This window comes from Cherax quadricarinatus, chromosome 2 (assembly GCF_038502225.1).
Source record: "Cherax quadricarinatus isolate ZL_2023a chromosome 2, ASM3850222v1, whole genome shotgun sequence".
In the NCBI taxonomy this organism is placed as follows: domain Eukaryota; kingdom Metazoa; phylum Arthropoda; class Malacostraca; order Decapoda; family Parastacidae; genus Cherax; species Cherax quadricarinatus.
In genome coordinates this window covers 77545560-77563059 of record NC_091293.1, presented here as the reverse complement: position 1 = coordinate 77563059, position 17500 = coordinate 77545560, and the positions used below count along the sequence as shown (strand labels likewise).

Genomic DNA, 17500 nt, shown 5'->3' with positions numbered 1-17500 from the left:
TTATATGGGTGTGAAGCGTGGGTGATGAATGTTGCAGCGAGGAGAAGGCTGGAGGCAGTGGAGATGTCATGTCTGAGGGCAATGTGTGGTGTGAATATAATGCAGAGAATTCGTAGTTTGGAAGTTAGGAGGAGGTGCGGGATTACCAAAACTGTTGTCCAGAGGGCTGAGGAAGGGTTGTTGAGGTGGTTCGGACATGTAGAGAGAATGGAGCGAAACAGAATGACTTCAAGAGTGTATCAGTCTGTAGTGGAAGGAAGGCGGGGTAGGGGTCGGCCTAGGAAAGGTTGGAGGGAGGGGGTAAAAGAGGTTTTGTGTGCGAGGGGCTTGGACTTCCAGCAGGCATGCGTGAGCGTGTTTGATAGGAGTGAATGGAGACAAATGGTTTTTAATACTTGACGTGCTGTTGGAGTGTGAGCAAAGTAACATTTATGAAGGGGTTCAGGGAAACCGGCAGGCCGGACTTGAGTCCTGGAGATGGGACGTACAGTGCCTGCACTCTGAAGGAGGGGTGTTAATGTTGCAGTTTAAAAACTGTAGTGTAAAGCACCCTTCTGGCAAGACAGTGATGGAGTGAATGATGGTGAAAGTTTTTCTTTTTCGGGCCACCCTGCCTTGGTGGGAATCGGCCAGTGTGATAATAAAAAATAAAAATAATAGAATAATTGACACCTTTAATGAAGATCTGGTGATAATTGATGGGATGGGAGGAGGGGAGAGGTGTTAGCGTTTAGAAGGGAAATCCCCTTCCATTAGGACTTGAGGTAGCAAGTCCTTTTCCGGGGTTACTTCCCTTCTTCTTTTAAGGCCACTAGGACCAGCTTGAGAGTCACAGGACTTCTGTCGCACAAGATATCTGTCCATAGAGGCCTGTACCTCCCGTTCCTTTATGACATTCCTAAAGTGTTTCACAACATTGTCAGTGTAATAGTCACCAGCACGGCTTGCAATAGCTGTGTTAGGGTGATTGTCATCAAAAAAGGTTTGCACTTTAAGCCACAATGTACACATTTCCTTAATCTTTGAAGTAGGCAACTTCTTCAATTTCTCTATCCCCTCCTCTGAAGCAGTTTCCTCAGGTGTGGCCTCTTGCTGTTGAAGATGATCTAGCAGCTCATCAGTGGTTAGTTCATCATTGTCCTCCTCCACCAACTCTTCCACATCCTCCCCACTAACCTCCAACCCCAAGGACTTCCCCAATGCCACAATGGATTCCTCAACTGGCATAGGCTTCTCAGGGTTGGCCTCAAATCCTTCAAAATCCCTTTTGTCTACACATTCTGGCCACAGTTTCTTCCAAGCAGAGTTCAAGGTCCTCTTAGTCACTCCCTCCCAAGCCTTACCTATAAGGGTTATACAATTGAGGATGTTAAAGTGATCCTTCCAAAACTCTAAAAGAGTCAGTTGATTGTCTGTGGTCACTACAAAGCACTTTTGAAACATAGCTTTTGTGTACAGTTTCTTGAAGTTGGAAATGACCTGCTGGTCCATGGGCTGCAGGAGAGGAGTGGTATTAGGAGGCAAAAACTTGACCTTAATGAAGCTCATGTCCCCAGAAAGTCGCTCTGCCAAGTCTTTAGGATGACCAGGGGCATTGTCTATAATACCAGGAGGCACTTAAGGTCTAATTTCTTCTCAATTAGGTAATTTTTCACAGTGGGGGCAAATGCATGGTGTAACCAGTCATAGAAAGTCCCTAGTGACCCATGCCTTACTGTTTGCCCTCCACAGCACACACAAATTAGCCTTGAGGACATAGTTTTTCCTGAACACTGTGGGAGTTTGAGTGATACACCAATAAAGGCTTCACTTTGCAATCACCACTAGCATTGGCACACATCAACAGATTAAGCCTATCTTTCATAGGCTTATGTCCTGGGAGTGCCTTTTCCTCCTGAGTAATGTAGATCCTGCTTGTCATTTTCTTTCAAAACAGGCCTGTTTTGTCACAATTAAACACTTGTTCAGGTTTGAAGTCTTCACTGTCTATGTAATCCTTGAATTCCTTCACATATTTTTCAGCTGCTTTTTGGTCTGAGCTGGCAGCCTCACCATCCCTAATCACACTATGTATGCCACTACGATTCTTAAATCTTTCAAGTTAACCTTTGCTGGCCTTAAATTCACTCGCATCAGCACTAGTTGCAGGCAATTTCTTTACCAAATCGTCATGCAACTGCCTAGCCTTTTCACAAATGATTGCTTGAGAGATGCTATCTCCTGCTATCTGTTTTTCATTTACCCACACCAATAAGTTTCTCAACATTTTCTAACACTTGCAGTCACTGTTTCATAATCACAGTTGCACCTTTTGCAAGAACAGCTTCCTTGATTGCCGTTTTCCTGGTCACTATAGTAGAGATGGTTGATTGGGGTTTATTATACAACCTGACCAGCTCCGACACACTCGCTCCACTTTCGTACTTTGCAATTATCTCTTTCTTCATTTCAATAGTCATTAGCACCTTTTTTCTCAAAGGGTTGGCAGTAGAAGCTTTCTTGGGGCCCATGGTGACTTATTTTGCAGAAACAAGCACCAAAAACAGTGATAATGTGGAATGTACCGAATGTATCCTTAGATGCTTGCACACTGGCTGGCTTGTAAACACTGGCACACACGGGGCAGTTCAGGCCACACGTGGACACGTCTCGTACGAATCGTATCAAATACCGAGGCAAAATTTTTGTGATATAATGCATCAAATACCGGATTTATCGAATAGGGATGCCATCGAATACCGGGGGTCCACTGTATATGGAATAGGTGGTAAGTTACTAAATGCTGTGAAGAGTTTTTATGAGGATAGTGAGGCTTAGGTAAGGGTGTGTAGAAGAGAGGGAGACTACTTCCTGGTAAAAGTAGGTCTTAGACAGGGATGTGTAATCTCACCATGGTTGTTTAATATATTTATAAGTGGGGTTGTAAAAGAAGTAAATGCTAGGGTGTTCAGGAGAGGGGTGGGATTAAATTATGGGGAATTAAATACAAAATGGGAATTGACACAGTTGCTTTTGCTGATGATACTGTGCTTATGGGAGATTCTAAAGAAAAATTGCAAAGGTTAGTGGATGAGTTTGGGAGTGTGTAAAGGTAGCAAGTTGAAAGTGAACATAGAAAAGATTAAGGTGATGAGGGTATCAAATGATTTAGATAAAGAAAAATTGGATATCAAATTGGGGAGTAGTAGTATGGAAGAAGTGAATGTTTTCAGATACTTGGGAGTTGATGTGTCGGTGGATGGATTTATGAAGGATGAGGTTAATCATAGAATTGATGAGGGGAAAAAAGGCGAGTAGTGCATTGAGGTATATGTGGAGACAAAAAAAATGTTATCTATGGAGGCAAAGAAGGGAATGTATGAAAGTATAGTAGTACCAACACACTTGTATGGGTGTGAAGCTTGGGTTGTAAATGCAGCAGTGAGGAGGCGGTTGGAGGCAGTGGAGATGTCCTGTTTAAGGGCAATGTGTGGTGTAAATATGCAGAAAATTTGGAGTGGAAATTAGTAGGTGTGGAGTTAATAAAAGTAATAGAGGGCTAAAGAGGGGTTCTCGAGGTGGTTTGGTCATTTAGAGAGAATGGATCAAAGTAGAATGACATGGAGAGGGTATAAATCTGTAGGGGAAGGAAGGTGGGGTAGGGGTCGTCCTCGAAAAGGTTGGAAGGAAGGGGTAAGGGAGGTTTTGTGGGCGAGGGGCTTGGACTTCCAGCAGGCGTGCATGAGTGTGTTCAATAGGAGTGAATGGAGACGAATGGTATTTTGGACCTGACGATCTGTTGGAGTGTGAGCAGGGTAATATTTAGTGAAGGGATTCAAGGAAACCGGTTATTTTTATATAGCTGGACTTGAGTCCTGGAAATGGGAAGTACAATGCCTGCACTCTAAAGGAGGGGTTCGGGATATTATCGGTTTGGAGGGATATGGTGTGTATCTTTATACGTATATGCTTCTAAGCTGTTGTATTCTGAGCACCTCTGCAAAAACAGTGATTGTATGAGTGAGGTGAACGTGTTGAATGATGATGAAAGTATTTTCTTTTTTGGGATTTTCTTTCTCTTTGGGTCACCTTGCCTTGGTGGGAGACGGCCGACTTGTTAAAAAAAAAAAAAAAAAAAAAAATCATCACATTAGTGAATGTCTCCAAGATATACTCTCCAAAATACTGTTCTGCAATCCACACTCATGACACTATTAGTTGCTTATCTACCTATACCTCACATATGGAATTTGTGCCTGGGTATCCATTTCAACTTCTCATCTCTAATAGATTATAATTCAAGAAAAGACTGTTTTCAGAAAAGTCTCAAACTACCAATAGATATCACACTATGCCCATATTTAAATCTCTAATCCTCTTAAACATAAATGTGATTCATACTTAATATTGTTCATTCAACATGTACAGAAATGTTGCATTGTGGTGCTGATGCTGAACTCTGACAATTCCTAGATTAGAAACTTTTTTTTTTTTTTTTTAAACACTGGGGCTCTTCCTCACCGAGGTAGAGTGGCCTGACAAAGAAGAAATCACTTTCAAGGTCACTCATTCACTGTCTTAGCAGAATGGCACTGACATCCCAGTTCAGATGACCCTCCAAAGCACATCTTCCTCCAGAGTGCAGGCATTATTCTTCCCACCTCCAGGATTAGAGTCCGGCTGACTGATTTTCCAGAATCCCTTCATAAATGTTACCTTACCCTCCAACAGCACGTTAAATCACAACCAAAAACAAATACCTCTCATATCCCTCGTGTTCAGTTGAACATTACAGAAGTTATATGAAAATTAAAGGACCGAAGATGTGGAATGACTTGCCAAACGAACTAAAAAAAATTGCAGCATTCTTAACCCTTTCAGGGTCAACAGGCCCTCTCAGAGACTTGTTCTCAGGGTCAGCCAAATTTAAAAAAAAAAAAAAAAATTTCTTATGAAAAGATAGAGAATCTTTTCCCAATCATATCGAATGAGTACAAGAAACCACCCATTTACCGATTTCAACTATCCAATACAGTGGTCAGAATTTAGCAATTTTGCCAATTTCACACAAATTTCAAGAGATGCCAGTTTCTGAATAGGGTCCAAAATAAACAAGACAGACATTCCTGGCACTAAAATAACATTTCCTCTGCTCATTAGTCACGTCCTCATGCCCCTCTTACATTCTTTTGCTTTCCACTTTGAATTTTTATTCTCACACAAAAATAGAAGATTTACTGTTATGCAGACTACTGCATTGGTGTAGAAATGGTATAAATATCAGTGCACTTGTGAAAGAATATTAGACTCGCCAGTTGACGTGTATTGGACACATAGCATGATTTGTTTACTTTTGAACTTTGGTAAAAATCGAACATTTCTGCTACTTTGCGCTCAATTTCAAGGTACTTTTCTTTGTAAAACCAGTCGAAATCATCTCAATTTCTGTAATATGTCTTCCATTCTATAAAGTGAGACCAGGAAAACTAGAATACAACAATAAATACCATACGAAAATAGTGCAAAGTCACTGTTTTAATCCAAAAACACGGTCAGTTTGTTTTTCTCATTACGCACTGTGTGCTGCAGGATTTTTTTATACCATGCACACTGACCACATAGACCCATTCTTTCATATGTAGGCCTACCAGCTTTCTCACTAGATTTGCGGATGCTAGAATTTAGGCGTACTAGTACGTCAAAAACCCTGGCACGTAAGCCGTACTAGTACGGCCGAAACCTTGAAAGGGTTAATCCAATCAAAACTAAGCTAAAGAAAGCACTCTGTGCCTTACCCCAGCTCTATTTGTGAATACCTCTGTTTTGTATTGGTTTCTCTATACGAGTGCTACTAGTTTACTGTTCCATACTATTTGTTACTGTAAATTATTGCAGGTCGGCCATCACTAATCCAGCAGTCACTAACCTGGTTCCAACAGTAATCTGGTACTAATTTCGGCTAGCATAATTTCAAATTTCTAGAGTTGCCACCCCAACCTGCCACTACTGTTCGGTGGCACTACTTGCTGCATAAGTCATTCCAATTTGTTTTTCTCCATTTATTGTTATAACCTGCTTACTTTTAGTTCTAGCCTTGGTTTCAATGAATAAAGGAAATGCTTCTCACTGTGTAAAGTGCAAACACCATACATTGTCCATAAAAGATTAGGTGGCTTTGAGCCACTGTCTGTCCTGTAGTATGATGCCATGATCTCAGCTCACTCAGATAAGTTGTGATTGGTAAATTTGGGCCTACTTATGAGAGAATAGGTCTGTGTGGCAAGTGTGCACTATATAAAAAAAATCCTGCCGCACACGGTGCATGAGAAAAATACTGCGACCATGTTGTTGGTGTAAAACAGCGACTTTGCTATGTATTTTCATGTGGTTTTTATGGCTGTATTCTTGGTTTTTTGGTCTCATTTGAGAGAATGGAAGATATATTACAGGAATATGATTTTGATTGGTTTCAAAACTGATAGTGCATTGAAACTGAGCTCAAAGCAGTGGACATGTTTGATTTTTGCTGATGTTCAAGAGTAAACAAATTATGTCATGTGACCAATGCATGTCCAACTGGCCGGTTTAATATGTGGTCAGAAAAATCAAGGAATCCTTCAGGATTGAATTCTAGCTTCCATAGGTAGCAGAGAAAGTCATAATATTGAAGCTCCTAGTTATGTCACAAGTAACCTAAAACCGTTTTATTTCTTTAACTTTTAGGTAGCATGTTGTATGTAGGAGAACGTTGCACAAGTAACAGTGAAAGCAGTTCGTGTCATGGTTCTGTAACGGTAGCAGCAGCAATCCACTGGGCCCTTACAAATTTGCCCCAGTCTACTTCATGTTCCCCACTTACTACTGCTTTAAATGCTGTTGCTGACTTGCATGAGGCTACACAGGTAAGTGTTCACAACATTATTTATGTTTTTCAGTGTCTTCCTTCTTTTTCATAGTGATTTCTTCATCTTTATTTGTTGGAAGGGATTATTGTTCTGTCATGTGGGTGATAAAACGGAAGTCTGTCCAGTGTCTTGTTCTCTTGCAGGATTGCTGATTTTCTTTGTGATAGAATCATTACTTGGAGATGATTTGTTTATTGAAAACCAGGCATACACACCTCACCCACAGTCACATAGGCAAAAATCCAAATTAAAAACCAACTCTAGAATTAATGTACTGCTAACAGGAGGTTCATACTCTGAGAAGAAATGAGCAGAACTTTAGATGAGGAGTATAAATCAGTGTTCAGCAATCCACTGAATAACAGGGCAGTAAAGGATTCAGAAAATGTTTTGCCTCTGCCTATATTAGACATGAGCACAAATCTTTTAGAATTTGAGAGGGAATTGGAAATCATGCCCACACATGTAACACCAGGGCAAAATTCATGAAACATACTAGTGACTGTATAAAGAAAAGCAAACTGCTACAAAATGAGCACTCGGCAAACTTTGGAGGAAGATCCTATATTTGGGTCAAATCCCAGAGGTCATAAGAAGTGCAAATATAGCTCCTTTGCATGAAGGAGAAAGTACAGCCCTGGCAAAACAATTACAGGACTCAGTGAAATACCAACTTTGGTTAGGAAGATAGGTTGCATAAGAGGGGTGAAGAATCATCACATGGGCCAGGAATTATTTCAGTTAGGTACTAGGTTACACACAATACAGAAAAAGACGTTTGAAGGCCTGTACAGTAGAAATGTTTAAATTAAAAAATCAGGTGGATTGGAAGACTTTAAGTGAATTATTTCACAAATACACTTATTGGAGAGGAAACCTTACTCTGCTCTGTCCTGAATCATTATCATCTCGCAACCGAGGGATAGATTGGGGAAAGTTAAAACCAGAAGACAGGGCAGTGAATATACGGAAGAAAGTTAAAAGACAGGTCAGGTGATGAGAAAAGTAAGGAAAACAGGTCAGGATATAAATAACAGTAGTAGAGAGAGTATGAAGATACTCTCCTTAATAAATTACATTTCAAATTTCAAGAACATCCCTTTGGTAGTAGTGAAGCGCTCTTGATCTATCTTCCCTTTCTTTTGATCAAATCTGATTAACACTCACTTCTTAAGCATTGCATAACCCCTCCAAGTTTAGTGCTTCCTTATGGTTATAATGATAAACTTATGGGGATGGAGGAGATGGTTAACTTAACTCTCATCCAAAAAAAAAAAAAAATGAGAGAAACAGTAAGATGCTAGGACATGAGGAAGAAGCATTTAAGGAAAGAGGTGAAAAGTGAGAATTTCAGAAGATTGATCTAAAGAAAAGGTAAGGAGAAGGCCAATGTCAGGTAAAGTCAAAAGTGTTCTGAAAACAAACGTTTAAGAATACAATGAGAAAGGCGCTTTTGATGTGTTTTGAGAGTTTTTGTACTTTGTAGCTTGACCCTAGGTCAGGCTTGTTTGGTGCTTGCCTGATTAACCAGGCTCTTGATGCTGCTGGCTCACTGGTCTATATATCCATTACAGCCAGGCATCAAAAGAAACAAAACCAGGACTAAGATTCATGTTAGGAATGTTGTGTATGTGGCCTGCTTCTGCAAGATGGCATCTGTGAAGGATAGAAGAGAGTTATTGTTTTAGCAGAGGACCAGTCTATAGGATGTTTATGATCTCTAACATGACAGGAAAGTGTTTTGTTAGAGTAAACAAGGCAGACACCTCTTATGTGTTCTTCAGCAATCAGTGAATGGGCAGTTTCACTACTGTATTGAAAAGAGCAAGATGAGCAAGAAATAGAGTAGACATGGGAAATATCAGTTGCATGAGAAGTGTGAACCAGAATGCTACAAGGTGTAGTAGTTGTTTGATGAAATGCAAATGGTAAATTTTCAGAGGAGGGTAGGTGTTAAGATTTTAACTACAAGTATAGGGACAGCAATGACACAATCACAGGTGAGAACTCTTGCACTTAATATTATCATAATTCCTTACTGGTAAAGGATATGTTTTGCTATACATTACTTAATTGCATATTTAATGATATACAGTGTTATGTTACTACTAATTGTTATTGCATATTCATGATATTTTGTTTCTACAGCACATCAGAGATCACATAACAGAGCCAGGCCACACACTATCAGATGACAATCTTAGCAAGCAGTTCATTCGCTTGTATCATTCAAGCCAAGCAACAATTAACAGTTTGTTAGCTGTAGCTAATACTGATAATTTAACAAAGTGTGTGGAAGGTGGGCAGTTGCAAGAGAAGCTGCGACGGGCTTCAACCAAGATCAACAATGTTACTTGCAGACTCTTCCAGGTGAGTCTTCATGGGGGTTGAGACTCAGCTCCTGGCTGCCTCATCCAATTCATTCCAATTTTCAACCACTCTGACTAAAGAAATACTTCCTTACATTCCAATGACTCGTTTGCTTTCCTGGTCCTCTTAATTCAGTCTGTCCCTGTCTGCCCTAATTATCCCTTTCAGGATTTTTGTCATAACCATGTCTTCCCTCATCGCTCTGTTCACCAAGGTTGTCAGGTTTAGTCTCTTGAACCTCTCCTCATAGTACCTCTCTCAGTTCTGGTACTGGCCTGGTTGCAGATTTTTAGGCCTTTTTGAGCTTCACATGTTTTATCAGGTGTTGATTCCTTTCTAGGGCCTGGAGCTGATTGGTTTAACGTGTCATATACAGTAGAGCCCCACTTATACGGCAGGTTAGGTTCCAGGCTACCGCCAGAAAGCGGACATCGCCAGAAAGCAGAATGCCATTTTTTCCATTTATAAATGCATATAAATGCCAGATAACAAGTTTACACTAACATATATTAAGTTAGCAATGGAACTAGACATTAAAAGCAATGAAAGTAAAATACACACACAGTACACTCGTTACTTTTTTTTTTTTTTTTTTATTAACACACTGGCCGATTCCCACCAAGGCAGGGTGGCCCGAAAAAGAAAAACTTTCACCATCATTCACTCCATCACTGTCTTGCCAGAAGGGTGCTTTACACTACAGTTTAAACTGCAACATTAACACCCCTCCTTCAGAGTGCAGGCACTGTACTGTACTTCCCATCTCCAGGACTAAAGTCCGGCCTGCTGGTTTCCCTGAATCCCTTCATAAATGTTACTTTGCTCACACTCCAACAGCACGTCAAATATTAAAAACCATTTGTCTCCATTCACTCCTATCAAACTCTCATGCATGCCCGCTGGAAGTCCAAGCCCCTCGCACACAAAACCTCTTTTACCCCCTCCCTCCAACCTTTCCTAGGCCGACCCCTACCCCGCCTTCCTTCCACTACAGACTGATACACTCTTGAAGTCATTCTGTTTTGCTCCATTCTCTCTACATGTCCAAACCACCTCAACAACCCTTCCTTAGCCCTCTGGACAACAGTTTTGGTAATCCCGCACCTCCTCCTAACTTCCAAATTACGAATTCTCTGCATTATATTCACACCACACATTGCCCTCAGACATGACATCTCTACTGCCTCCAGCCTTCTCCTCGCTGCAACATTCATCACCCATGCTTCACACCCATATAATAACGTTGGTAAAACTGTACTCTCATGCATTCCCCTCTTTGCCTCCAAGGACAAAGTTCTTTGTCTCCACTTACCTTAAAATATTTGTAGTCTTAATGTAGGGTGAGAGGTGAGTAGTATTTATTGTTAAGTCAGGTGTGGGAAGAAGACAGCCAGGCCACCCCACCCACACGTAATATACTACGTCATTTAAAGCGCCCCAGTGCTATCAAATGCATATACAGTACACTCATTAGTTACCTTAAAATATTTGTAGTCTTAACGTAGGGTGAGAGAGAGAGATATAGTTAGCAAGCTAGCGAGTGAACTAGCTAGCTTGTAAATGAGAGAGGACAGAGACGCAGAGTATGTAAACATACGCGTTCATTTCCATGTTTGTGAAGCTTATACCATAATACAAATGCCTTATATTGTGTACAAGTTGTCTCCATGTTGGTTGTGTGGAATAAATAGAGCAACACTCCCATTTTCATGTAACCATTTTTAAAAGGAATGACACTCTGAGCGAAGGCATACGAAAGGAATAATTTTCTATAGTTAATGCTATTGTGTAGGCCTTTTCTTTGGTGTTGAACTAGAGAAAAACTTTATTCTTTCCGACATTCCAACAAGACGACTGCAAAAACATCTCATATTTGTTAATTTATTCTACTCTGGAGTGTTTTTTTTTTAACAAGTTGGTTGTCTCCCAACAAGGCAGGGTGACCCAAAAAGAAAGAAAATACCCAAAAAGAGACTACTTTCATCATCATTCAACACTTTCACCTCACTCACACATTATCATTGTTTTTGCAGAGGTGCTCAGAATACAACAGTTTAGAAGCATATACATATAAAGATACACAACATATCCCTCCAAACTGCCAATATTCCAAACCCCTCCTTTAAAGTGCAGGCATTGTACTTCTCATTTCCAGTACTCAAGTCCAGCTATATAAAAATAACCGGTTTCCCTGAATCCCTTCACTAAATATTACCCTGCTCACACTCCAACAGCTCGTCAGGTCCCAAATACCATTTGTCTCCATTCACTCCTATCTAACATGCTCGCACATCCTCGCCCACAAAACCTTTACCCCGTCCCTCCATCCTTTTCAAGGATGACCCTTACCCCACCTTCCTTACCCTACAGATTTATACACTCTCCAAGTCATTCTTCTTTGATCCATTCTCTCTAAATGACCAAACCACCTCAACAACCCCTCTTCAGCCCTCTGACTAATACTTATAGTAACTCCACACCTCATCCTAATTTTCACACTCCAAATTCTCTGCATAATATTTACACCACACATTGCCCTTAGACATGACATCTCCACTGCCTCCAGCCACCTCATCGCTGCAGCATTTGCAACCCAAGCTTCACACCCATATATACTTTCGTACATTCCCTTCTTTGCCTCCATGGATAACGTTTTTTTTTGTCTCCACAGACACCTCATTTGTCATGATCCCGTATGTTCCAGCTGCTTTACCCCCTTTCATTCTACGTAATGCCTCATGCACCTCTCCCACACTCACATCCTGCTCTTCTTCACTCCTAAAAGATATTATACCTCCCTGGCCAATGCACGAAATTACCGCCTCCCTTTCCTCAAAATATTCCCGCCATGTACCCAATACCTCCAGCTCCCCATCTATTAACTCCCATACTCTGTTTTTAACTGACAAATCCATTCGATCCCTAGGCTTTCTTAATTTGTTTCTCACTCCAAAATTTTTTCTTGTTTTCATCAAAATTCCTTAAGAGTGCCTCTCCCATTCTATCATCTGCTCTCCTTTTGCACACACTCACCACTCTCTTCACCTTTCTTTTACTCTCCTTATACTCTGCTTTTCTTATAATACTTCTCATTTGTAAAAACCTCTCATAAGCTAACTTTTTCTCTTTCATCACACCCTTTATTTCATCATTCCACCAATCGCTCCTCTTTCCTCCTATATCCACAAACTTTTGCGCCACATTCTAATATTTTATTTTTATTTTATTTTTATTATCACACCGGCCGATTCCCACCAAGGCAGGGTGGCCCGAAAAAGAAAAACTTTCACCATCATTCACTCCATCACTGTCTTGCCAGAAGGGTGCTTTACACTACAGTTTTTAAACTGCAACATTAACACCCATCCTTCAGAGTGCAGGCACTGTACTTCCCATCTCCAGGACTCAAGTCCGGCCTGCCGGTTTCCCTGAATCCCTTCATAAATGTTACTTTGCTCACACTCCAACAGCACGTCAAGTATTAAAAACCATTTGTCTCCATTCACTCCTATCAAACACGCTCACGCATGCCTGCTGGAAGTCCAAGCCCCTCGCACACAAAACCTCCTTTACCCCCTCCCTCCAACCCTTCCTAGGCCGACCCCTACCCCGCCTTCCTTCCACTACAGACTGATACACTCTTGAAGTCATTCTGTTTCGCTCCATTCTCTCTACATGTCCGAACCACCTCAACAACCCTTCCTCAGCCCTCTGGACAACAGTTTTGGTAATCCCGCACCTCCTCCTAACTTCCAAACTACGAATTCTCTGCATTATATTCACACCACACATTGCCCTCAGACATGACATCTCCACTGCCTCCAGCCTTCTCCTCGCTGCAACATTCATCACCCACGCTTCACACCCATATAAGAGCGTTGGTAAAACTATACTCTCATACATTCCCCTCTTTGCCTCCAAGGACAAAGTTCTTTGTCTCCACAGACTCCTAAGTGCACCACTCACTCTTTTTCCCTCATCAATTCTATGATTCACCTCATCTTTCATAGACCCATCCGCTGACACGTCCACTCCCAAATATCTGAATACGTTCACCTCCTCCATACTCTCTCCCTCCAATCTGATATTCAATCTTTCATCACCTAATCTTTTTGTTATCCTCATAACCTTACTCTTTCCTGTATTCACCTTTAATTTTCTTCTTTTGCACACCCTACCAAATTCATCCACCAATCTCTGCAACTTCTCTTCAGAATCTCCCAAGAGCACAGTGTCATCAGCAAAGAGCAGCTGTGACAACTCCCACTTTGTGTGTGATTCTTTATCTTTTAACTCCACGCCTCTTGCCAAGACCCTCGCATTTACTTCTCTTACAACCCCATCTATAAATATATTAAACAACCACGGTGACATCACACATCCTTGTCTAAGGCCTACTTTTACTGGGAAAAAATTTCCCTCTTTCCTACATACTCTAACTTGAGCCTCACTATCCTCGTAAAAACTCTTCACTGCTTTCAGTAACCTACCTCCTACACCATACACTTGCAACATCTGCCACATTGCCCCCCTATCCACCCTGTCATACGCCTTTTCCAAATCCATAAATGCCACAAAGACCTCTTTAGCCTTATCTAAATACTGTTCACTTATATGTTTCACTGTAAACACCTGGTCCACACACCCCCTACCTTTCCTAAAGCCTCCTTGTTCATCTGCTATCCTATTCTCCGTCTTACTCTTAATTCTTTCAATTATAACTCTACCATACACTTTACCAGGTACACTCAACAGACTTATCCCCCTATAATTTTTGCACTCTCTTTTATCCCCTTTGCCTTTATACAAAGGAACTATGCATGCTCTCTGCCAATCCCTAGGTACCTTACCCTCTTCCATACATTTATTAAATAATTGCACCAACCACTCCAAAACTATATCCCCACCTGCTTTTAACATTTCTATCTTTATCCCATCAATCCCGGCTGCCTTACCCCCTTTCATTTTACCTACTGCCTCACGAACTTCCCCCACACTCACAACTGGCTCTTCCTCACTCCTACAAGATGTTATTCCTCCTTGCCCTATACACGAAATCACAGCTTCCCTATCTTCATCAACATTTAACAATTCCTCAAAATATTCCTTCCATCTTCCCAATACCTCTAACTCTCCATTTAATAACTCTCCTCTCCTATTTTTAACTGACAAATCCATTTGTTCTCTAGGCTTTCTTAACTTGTTAATCTCACTCCAAAACTTTTTCTTATTTTCAACAAAATTTGTTGATAACATCTCACCCACTCTCTCATTTGCTCTCTTTTTACATTGCTTCACCACTCTCTTAACTTCTCTCTTTTTCTCCATATACTCTTCCCTCCTTGCATCACTTCTACTTTGTAAAAACTTCTCATATGCTAACTTTTTCTCCCTTACTACTCTCTTTACATCATCATTCCACCAATCGCTCCTCTTCCCTCCTGCACCCACTTTCCTGTAACCACAAACTTCTGCTGAACACTCTAACACTACATTTTTAAACCTACCCCATACCTCTTCGACCCCATTGCCTATGCTCTCATTAGCCCATCTATCCTCCAATAGCTGTTTATATCTTACCCTAACTGCCTCCTCTTTTAGTTTATAAACCTTTACCTCTCTCTTCCCTGATGCTTCTATTCTCCTTGTATCCCATCTACCTTTTACTCTCAGTGTAGCTACAACTAGAAAGTGATCTGATATATCTGTGGCCCCTCTATAAACATGTACATCCTGAAGTCTACTCAACAGTCTTTTATCTACCAATACATAATCCAACAAACTACTGTCATTTCGCCCTACATCATATCGTGTATACTTATTTATCCTCTTTTTCTTAAAATATGTATTACCTATAACTAAACCCCTTTCTATACAAAGTTCAATCAAAGAGCTCCCATTATCATTTACACCTGGCACCCCAAACTTACCTACCACACCCTCTCTAAAAGTTTCTCCTACTTTAGCATTCAAGTCCCCTACCACAATTACTCTCTCACTTGGTTCAAAGGCTCCTATACATTCACTTAACATCTCCCAAAATCTCTCTCTCTCCTCTGCATTCCTCTCTTCTCCAGGTGCATACACGCTTATTATGACCCACTTCTCGCATCCAACCTTTACTTTAATCCACATAATTCTTGAATTTACACATTCATATTCTCTTTTCTCCTTCCATAACTGATCATTTAACATTACTGCTACCCCTTCCTTTGCTCTAACTCTCTCAGATACTCCAGATTTAATCCCATTTATTTCCCCCCACTGAAACTCTCCTACCCCCTTCAGCTTTGTTTCGCTTAGGGCCAGGACATCCAACTTCTTCTCATTCATAACATCAGCAATCATCTGTTTCTTGTCATCCGCACTACATCCACGCACATTTAAGCAACCCAGTTTTATAAAGTTTTTCTTCTTCTCTTTTTTAGTAATTGTATACAGGAGAAGGGGTTACTAGCCCATTGCTCCCGGCATTTTAGTCGCCTCATACGACACGCATGGCTTACGGAGGAAAGATTCTTTTCCACTTCCCCATGGACAATAGAAGAAATAAAAAGAACAAGAGCTATTCAGAAAAAGGAGAAAAACCTAGATGTATGTATATATATATATGCATGTGCGTGTCTATGAAGTGTGACCAAAGTGTAAGTAGGAGTAGCAAGATATCCCTGTTATCTTAGCGTGTTTATGAGACAGAAAAAGAAACCAGCAATCCTACCATCATGCAAAACAGTTACAGGTTTTTGTTTCACAGTCATCTGGCAGGACGGTAGTACTTCCCTGGGTGGTTGCTGTCTACCAACCTACTACCTAAACATTCTAATACTGCATTTTTAAAACTATTCCAACCCTCTTCAAACCCCCCCCCCCCCTTACTCATACTTGCACTATCCTACCTTTCTGCCAATAGTTGCTTATATCTTACCCTAACTTCCTCCTCCCTTAGTTTATACACTTTCACCTCTCTTACTTGCTGTTGCCATTTTCCTTTTGTCCCATCTGCCTCTTACTCTCTCAGTAGCTACAACTAAAAAATGATCCAATATATCAGTTGTCCTTATATAAACATGTACATCCTGAAGTCTACCCATCAACCTTGTATCCACCAATATATAATCTAACAAACTACTTTCATTACATGCTATATCATACCTTGTACATGTATACTTATTTATCCTCTTTTTTTTTTTTTCATAAAATATGTATTACTAATTACGAAACCTCTTTCTACACATAGCTCAATTAAAGGCTACCCATTTTCATTTACCCCTGGCACCTCAAATTTCTCTAGTACTCAGTCCACCACATTTTTACCCATTTTATCATTGAGATCCCCAACCACAAGTACTCTCTCACTTGGTTCAAAACTTCCCAAGCACGCACTCCACATTTTCCAAAATCTCTCTCTCTCTCTCTCTCCTCTGCACTTCTCTTCTCCAGGTGCATAAACACTTACTGTAACCCACTTTTCACATACAACCCTTATTTTACTCCACATAATCCTTGAATTTATACATTTATATTCCCTCTTTTTTTTGCCATAACTTATCCTTCAACATTACTGCTACTCATTCTTTAGCTTTAACTCTGTTTGAAACTCCTGACCTAATCCCATTTATTTCTCCCCACTAAAACTCTTCTACCCCCTTCAGCTTTGTTTCACGTAAAGCCAGGACATCCAGCTTCTTCTCATTCATAACATCCACAATCATCTCTTATCATTCGCACAACATCCATGCACATTCAAACATCCCACTTTGACGGTTTTCTTTTTCTTTTTAGTAGCCCATTGTTCCCGGCATTTTAGTTGACTTTTACACACGCATGGCATACGGAGGAAAGATTCTTATTCCACTTTCCCAAGGATATGAAAGGAAAAGCACTAAGAATAAGAACCGTTAAGGTAAAATCAAAGAAAAGTCAGATGAGCATGTATACTTTACACCGCCTAAATTAAAACTTTTTGCTATTCTTTAGGGTGCAAAGAATGAAGTAGACAGTCTGATGGAAGAAGAAAGTGGTACCTTGATATCAATTGCAGAGACACTTGTGGATGATATTGCAAAGTTGGCACTCTTCGCTACCACTCGTGTACCAACAAACACTAAATTCAAACCAGGTAAATAATTTGTATATATGTTCCTATATAGCTGTATACCTTTGATAACATTTTTCTTTCAAAAGTTATAGAACCATGAGAAGGCCAGACTAAAACATTCTGGCTCACTTAATACATTGTGTATAGC

General features: G+C 40.5%; 1 protein-coding gene across 4 annotated transcripts in view; it reads left to right on the top strand.

The window, feature by feature from the left end:
• LOC128684368 (kinesin-like protein KIF14) overlaps nucleotides 1-17500 on the top strand; it is a 269582-nt gene that overhangs the window by 222178 nt on the left and 29904 nt on the right. For all 4 annotated transcript variants that reach the window (XM_070089073.1, XM_070089083.1, XM_070089065.1 and 1 more), the window contains 3 exons: nucleotides 6703-6881; nucleotides 9033-9254; nucleotides 17232-17373. In XM_070089073.1, coding sequence (XP_069945174.1) covers nucleotides 6703-6881; nucleotides 9033-9254; nucleotides 17232-17373 — 543 coding nt within the window. The remainder of the gene's footprint in view (nucleotides 1-6702; nucleotides 6882-9032; nucleotides 9255-17231; nucleotides 17374-17500) is intronic.